At 33.1% G+C, this 7,166-nt stretch overlaps 1 protein-coding gene across 1 annotated transcript; it reads right to left on the minus strand.

Moving 5' to 3' along the window:
* Window positions 1-413: 413 nt before the first annotated feature.
* On the minus strand, window positions 414-6,341 carry LOC126717775 (brassinosteroid-related acyltransferase 1-like). The gene is made up of 3 exons (XM_050419665.1): window positions 5,686-6,341; window positions 4,072-4,530; window positions 414-1,178 (listed from the first exon to the last, which is right to left on the minus strand). Exons 1-3 carry the CDS (start codon window positions 6,103-6,105, stop codon window positions 678-680), a joined length of 1,380 nt encoding a protein of 459 aa, XP_050275622.1. The 5' UTR covers window positions 6,106-6,341; the 3' UTR covers window positions 414-677.
* Window positions 6,342-7,166: the final 825 nt, after the last annotated feature.

Raw genomic sequence — 7,166 nt, forward strand, 5'->3', positions numbered from 1 at the left:
CTTTTTAAATTGTAAAATTTCCTTCATGTCCTTAAACATGAAAATTGTAAACTTTCCTTCATGTCCTTAAACATGAATACTCATTGAGGATTGTAGTCTTGACATTTAATTGATGCTAAACAAGATTATGAAGGTACACATAAATTAGGGCATTTATACTCTTATACTGGTTTTTTTTTTTTTTTTTTTTTTTTTTTTTTTTTTACATCTACTATTATGTGTTAAAATTTGAACATTTTTGCGTCAATTATGGATATTGATGAAAAATAATGGATGTAAACAAGAATTAGAGGATATTTTCTCATGAATTATCAGGCCAGGAGAAAGTGAGTTACTCAACCATTCCATAAGGAATAATGGTGTAAGGGCAAAAACAGAATATTAAAGAAGGTTGACTCGTGAACGCATGTGTGTATATGAAAGATTAGAAGTACATTATTTATAATAGTACAGAATAGTTTTATTAATCAAAAGATCACAAACCCACAAACAGTATTTCACATACTTCTGACTAGGTTTTTTTTTACAAAGTTTATGCTATAATATAAGACACTGAGGTCTTTCTTCCAAAAAAAACCACTGAGATCTATACTACAGCACCAGTCAGACTAAAAACTAATTTCTTACAAAAACTTAACATAGTACGAAACATACATGCATGAAGGGGCTCTGCCACTTCAGCAGTAGTTGAAGTTATTGAAGTTGCTGATAAGATCATGCACGTATTGACCTCCAATTCCAATCCGAACTAAGAAACCTCCAGATTCTTCAAGATTCATCATCAGAAATGCAGTTTCCTGCACAGGAGTTGCTAAAAGAGCAGCACTAGAAAGTTTTCCCCAACCAAAATCTAGTGCATTGAAGGGGAACTTCAACCAATCAGTAATAATTGTCAACTCTCGCATAGAAGGTAAAAACTTGTTCGAGGACTCGAGAGCTTTTGCGTATAGTTTGATGTACTCATCAGTAATAATGTCTTTTGCTGCTTGAATTTTATGAATTGTGCTGTGAAGAGGTTCTTCTAATAGTTCTTTCACTAAACACGAAACTGAGGCGAGAACAAAGGCATTGGCAGTAAAGTTTTCGCCAAGTGGAGGTTGGAACCTGTTTCGGGAATCAACTGGGAACTGCAAACATATATTTGTGTTGGGATCTAGAAGAAGAGCCTTTACTCTTGCCTATAAGATTAGAAAATAGAAAATCAATCACAAACACAATTATTACTGTTTAGTTGTAAGCACAAAGATATGTTGAGTAATAATGTGTATAGTTAGTGTGTGTATATGTGGAGGTGTACGAGAAATCACAGCCACAAATGCAAGGATGTATACAGGAATCCATGTTTGTGACCAAGGGAATTAAAGGTGCATTCAGTTTTGTTGACTTTTTGTGTACTAGTCAGACATATATAATATGCTTTTTACAACCATAGTTTATTTGTTTATAGATGTCGCATAGATGTTATTGACGTTCTGCGTATATTTTAACATTGAAAATGGTAGATAAAAAAATAAAATAAAATAAAAAATGGTTTAGAAAACAGACAAGAAGAATAGAGGTACAAGACGCATGTATAATCCGGCCCAAATCATGAGTATTAGAGAGGTGCTAATATTCTTAATCCTGACAATGGATTTCTGGAATTATTTTTCGTCAAAAAAGAATTTGTCATTACCAGCTACCAACAAATATAATTTTACAACACACACGATTGTAAAATTCATGAGCAATATAGTTGTCACTTTCAAAAAAAATATGTTGAAATTGTTATAGGGGATTGAGAGTGAGAGGGAGAGAAAATGTATTGAAAATTAATGTGATTCAGTCTCACAGTTTACATCCATAACTAGCACAAGACCCAAAAAACTACATCTACGCTCAATGATGTATTATATACAATGAGTGATTTATAATTTTATATAGTAAATCAACTGTAGTTCACCCTAAATTGACTAACCTTAGGTTTCCCTAAGTTTACAATAGCTGGACACAAATGTATTTCTCTAGATTTAAAAGCGGAAGTCTAATGGCAACTTAGATTTAGATGAAAATTCTTCAATAACCATTAAATGAAGCAGGTGGAACCATTACTTACATGTGGTTGGAAATTTATTGGGATGGTTGTACGGTGTTCGGAATTTTATTAGACGTGGTTTGACGGTTAGAAAAACTATGTAAGGTGTGTGTAGCATTTAAAGAAATTTGATACGTAAGAGAGTCCCCAATACTAAGTGCATCCCAACATGTGATAGAGTGAGGCATGTACAATGCTTGGAGCATGTGAAATGTGTTGTCAATAATCAATATGGAGCCAACACATAAATAAGTATAAGAATATGTCTCAAGAGCTATATATAGCGATGTGTGCATGCCCCTAAGCACGCTGGGGGAGCGTGTGAGAGCACATGTGACATCTTACCGTGATTATGAAAAGACTGAGCGGTACACTAAAGTCTAAATTATAAATAGCATTTTTTTTGTCAAAAAAAGAGCTAGTAATGGGCCGGTTTGAGGCAATTTTGAGGTCTAGTAGTGGATGGTGAAGTGCAAATGACTAGGTGGTAGATTGTTGAGGTGGAGAAATTATACAATATTCTGGTAGATCACGTCATTTGTTTATCATTTTACTAAAAGACTCTCATTTATTTAAAATTGCTAAGTCAGTAATCAATTTCTATTTAAAAAAAATTTCTAACTCAGCAATTTTAAACAGGTGTGAGCCTTTTAGTGGAATGGTGGACTACGTTACTTGTCCATCATGTGGACCTTATAATTTCTCGTTGAGGTGGGGACTCTAATACCATGCATGTTGCTATTATTGAGAGAGAGAGAGAAATTAATTTAATTCGGTCTCATGACCCACATTGATTTATATTATAATAAGGACAAAATTTAGTTACAAAATTAGTTATAATTTAAGGCTACAACCTTACTCAATATCTCTTTATTCAAGATGAATTTTGACAAATCCTCTGTTGGATTACATTTTCTTCTTATATCCTCTATTCTTGCAAAAAATTTATAAAATTAAAAATCAATAACTATGTCATCAATAAATTATTTAAATTGCAAGTTTTTGTAGTTTAAAATTATGCATAAAATGTAAACTTTTAGATTATATAATAAATAATATCCAATTGACACAAAATTTGATATGTGTATTAAGAACATAAAGAATATGCAATTCAACGGTTAGATTTTCAAAATATGTAGTAATGTGAATGTATTAAGTAAGATTGTAGCCTTAAGCTACAACCAATTTTTTAGCTAAACTTTGTCCTTGTAATAAAACCCAAGATGACTACATGTTTACTCAGTAAGATACGGTCTCATGACCCACATTGATTTATATTATAAACCCTAGACGACTACATGTTTACTCAGTAATATACATATTTACACTGGGTGATTTATACACCTTACTGTTGACCCTAGACTGATTATCCATAGCTAAGGTTATCATAGATTTACTATGGGCTGCTATCAACCTAGTTCTCAAATAAAAATAGATTTCCAATAATGGAGGAATAATTTTTCAGGAATCTGTAGATATTAATAAAATGTATAAAAGAAATCACAACTTAACATTTGTTTCACTTATATATTACTTGCTATAATCCCTTTTTGATGTATTGTTTGTGATTTTTGCTGGTAATCTCCTATAAATTGTATCATTCATCCTTGATTTAATTTAACAAAGAATTTACCATGCATGTCTATAAATATATAGTTCTTTTATGAAATTTGTGCAGATGCTTGCAAAGTATGAACTCAAGTACACAGCTTAAAAGTTAATGCATGGTGAGGAAATTAACTTTGTTTACACCTGTATATGGCTATGGAATATTTCTTTCATATTAATTATTTACCATTCAAACACCAGTGTACCACCAAATGTTATAATTAGAACTAGTTTAGGTACATTATACTTTTGAGTATTATACGCAATTATATATTCTTTTCAAAAAGAAAATCTAATGCTTCATAATACTCATGCTCCGGTGGTCCTGAAAATGTCTTTTTGATTTATTGAATGGAAATACCTTTTCCTTTCCTGCTTCTAAAACATACCTTCCATAGGTGTGCACATAAAACATCGAACGTAGAACACTTCAAGAGCTTGCCCCTCTCGATTGCTAATGCCTTCAATGTCTCAACAGTTTCCTTATTGATGCACAATGTAATAAGTTCAGGTCCCCCTTGAGGATCAACTTGGCTGAATTTTGCTAGTGCAGTTTCCCAACATCTGTCATCGGATGCCATGGTCTGCATTGGTATCCCATAGAGATCTTCAATAGCTATTATGTGGTCTTGTTCATAAATTGAAGCAGCTGAAGGGGTTGAATGCAGAGAATAGATAGCATGCAAAATCGCATCTCTTGAATGGTTGGGAACAATAAGGTCAGATTCATCTTTCCCACTTGATATATGAGCCCATGATGCTAGAAAAGTGAATGCTCCACTGCCATCAAATAAAGCATGGCTACCTCCAACACCAACTGAAAGCCCTCCACAAGCAAACCTTGTTATCTGCAGATATATAGGGAACATTAACTTAAAAAATGTTGGGGTTAAATTCTCGAGAAAAACACAACACACACAAACACAGAGCCTATACAGGGGAAAGAAAAAGCTTAATATTATATCTATCATCTAATCCATTCTGAATGAAAAAGTGAAGTGGAATTGATTTCTCAATTTTTTTTTTCATGACCACCTTTGGTTAAGTGGTGTATTACCACAATCATCAATTAAACTAGCCACACAACATTTATAATGCTTTAGTGGATTCATAGAATATTTATGATGTCTAAAACAATATAACCCAAGGTGTAGCTTTTGGATTCTTTTTTCTTTTTGTTCAGTCTTATCCGGTGTAACTTAATTTTCATTCCTTGAAGCAAATATAAGTAAATTGTTGTTCAGTCAAACCCTAGTAGAAAACAGCTTCTCAAGTTTCACACAGAAGCTAGCTGAATTAAAATTTCTAGATTGAAATGATTAGATAATGATAACTGATTATAACAGTAAATATATTATCCTCAAAAGTAATAGCTCTATAATCAACAACTAGACAAATAAAGAAAATTAGTATCTAGGGTTAGGGTTCCGTACATCATTAGCGGACCTAGATTATTTTTCTTCTCACTTAATATATAGAAGACATAAATCTAACAAAAATAAATCAGCAGCAGAAAGTGGGGAACAATTGTGAAGAGACATGATTACTTTCATGACCTAAATTAAGCTTACACAATTATTAATAGACTTGGGATGGTACACCTTTATTTTCTCTTTTGGGTGGGGATCAAAAGAAATTAACTATACACTATTGAAATTTAATGTCAAAAAGACAAATTTAGGGTTTCTTTTTTTGGAGTGCAAAACTTGACTGGCATGACCTCCGGTTCATAAAGTTTCCAAAAAATAATTTTCAAGGATTGTAGAAAAACTTCAATATGAAAGAAATTTTATAGCTAGCTGTTAGAGACTTAAAAAAAAAATTACTGAAATAAATTGTTAAAAGCAGGGTTTTTCTTGATGGGATTCAGATAGCCCAGTATTACTGGCACCCTTTATGATTCCTGATGTCAGGATTTGAGCTCCACTTTTCCCTTCTACAGTACTATTTACTTAGCAAAATAAAAAGGGTATGTATTGTTCATAAGCAAATGAAACCAAAACCTGCACAAGAACAAGTGGGTTTTTTGATATATCATCAGCATCAGAAAGCTGCGGAACAAGCTTTTCATAGCATGGTTTGTATTCATGCAGTTTGCCAAGCTCTTCAAGCTTGGAATCACACACTGCAGTGATCATGGTTACACCTTCATCGTTGCAGTCAATCTCCAGCTTCCCCGTTGCATCACTGATTCTAAATCTCCCAGCAGCTGGATACCATGAAACCAGAACCTTTTGGAGAGCTCTCTTGGCTCTCTCAATACTATTTTCTGCCTCTGAGTTCAAGTTACATTTATAAAAGAAGACAGCATAGAGAATTGCAGGGGATATCCTGTCCAGACCAGAAAGTTCAATAGTTTGTCTTTGGGACTGTTCAGACGGCCTTAGACAAACTGTTTCCTTCAAGAAAACATTTAAGTCCATGGCTTAAACAGAAAATGGTTTATAGTTTTATGGGTACTACTTCAGAAACTATGAGAGCTTTCTTTACCGATTCCTACCATACCAATTGAACAAAACCCTAGATTTATACAAGGTCAGAACCATAAACCAGGGAAAATATAAACAAAGAATATGCTGTTTGGTGAGGTTAATTAAAGAAGTGCGTAGTGGGATTAGCAAGGTCCGAAATTCAAAGTAGTTAAAAGGATAAAAAAAAAGTGAAAAAACTTTCATTGGCAAATCTAGTACCGAATAGAGAGTAAAGAATATTATCAGATAGACAAATGTGTGGTGAGAATAAAGACAAGCAATGATATAAAGAAGCTTCGTGTTGTAATATGGATTATGATTAGGCAATTAAGCACCTAGTTGGTGACTAGGTTTTGTTGTTTTCTGCGGGGTTTTGTAGTATGCCAAATTATGAGAGAAGCGTTGCTTTTCCTTTTATAATGGGTGTCTGTAATCCTGTCTGCTGATTGGAGTGCCCAATTAAGGAAGGTCATGAGGTGGCTGAAGTGTTATGTTTTGTTACATTATCATCATCCATTAACTTCCTCACTTTAAAAAAAAAAAAAAAAATTATTGCACAAAATTGTCTGATATTGGAGATGGAGCATGAGAAGGGGGGACTGGAGGGGTTAAAATCCTTAGTTTATTTATAAGCTAACGGCTAATTATTGTTTTACACCCTGGATGTAAAATGTTTCACATAATTAATGTTCACAATTTCAAATTAATTGTCCACACACGTTATGTAAGAGAATGTAGATATGATGTGAAACAGTGCAGATATTATTTGTTATGAAACAATTAAAACCCTTTTTGAAACACTGTATATTAGGGGGAAAAAAAACTGTAATTTGAGAGAGAGAGTGAGTTGAAGTAAAAAAAATGTGTCTTGGTCTCAATCTTGATTGTGTAAGTATTGTGGCTTCAACTAGATCACCAAATATCAGTAATATTGATTTTTATTTGCATGGAATCATGCCTTTTTATATGTGAAAGGCTCTCTCTTCTTCTATTTAGTCAATTTTAAATCATCC

The sequence above is a fragment of the Quercus robur genome, chromosome 3 (genome assembly GCF_932294415.1).
Source record: "Quercus robur chromosome 3, dhQueRobu3.1, whole genome shotgun sequence".
Taxonomy (NCBI): Eukaryota; Viridiplantae; Streptophyta; class Magnoliopsida; order Fagales; family Fagaceae; genus Quercus; species Quercus robur.

Bases quoted from the DNA above. Each gene is read 5' to 3' on its own strand.
- LOC126717775 (XM_050419665.1), bottom strand. From the start codon at position 6,105: ATGGACTTAAATGTTTTCTTGAAGGAAACAGTTTGTCTAAGGCCGTCT. The intron at 4,531-5,685 runs GTTTTGGTTTCA...ATATATCTGCAG, and splicing joins ACCCACTTGTTCTTGTGCAG to ATAACAAGGTTTGCTTGTGG. The intron at 1,179-4,071 runs GTATGTTTTAGA...CTAATCTTATAG, and splicing joins TATGTGCACACCTATGGAAG to GCAAGAGTAAAGGCTCTTCT.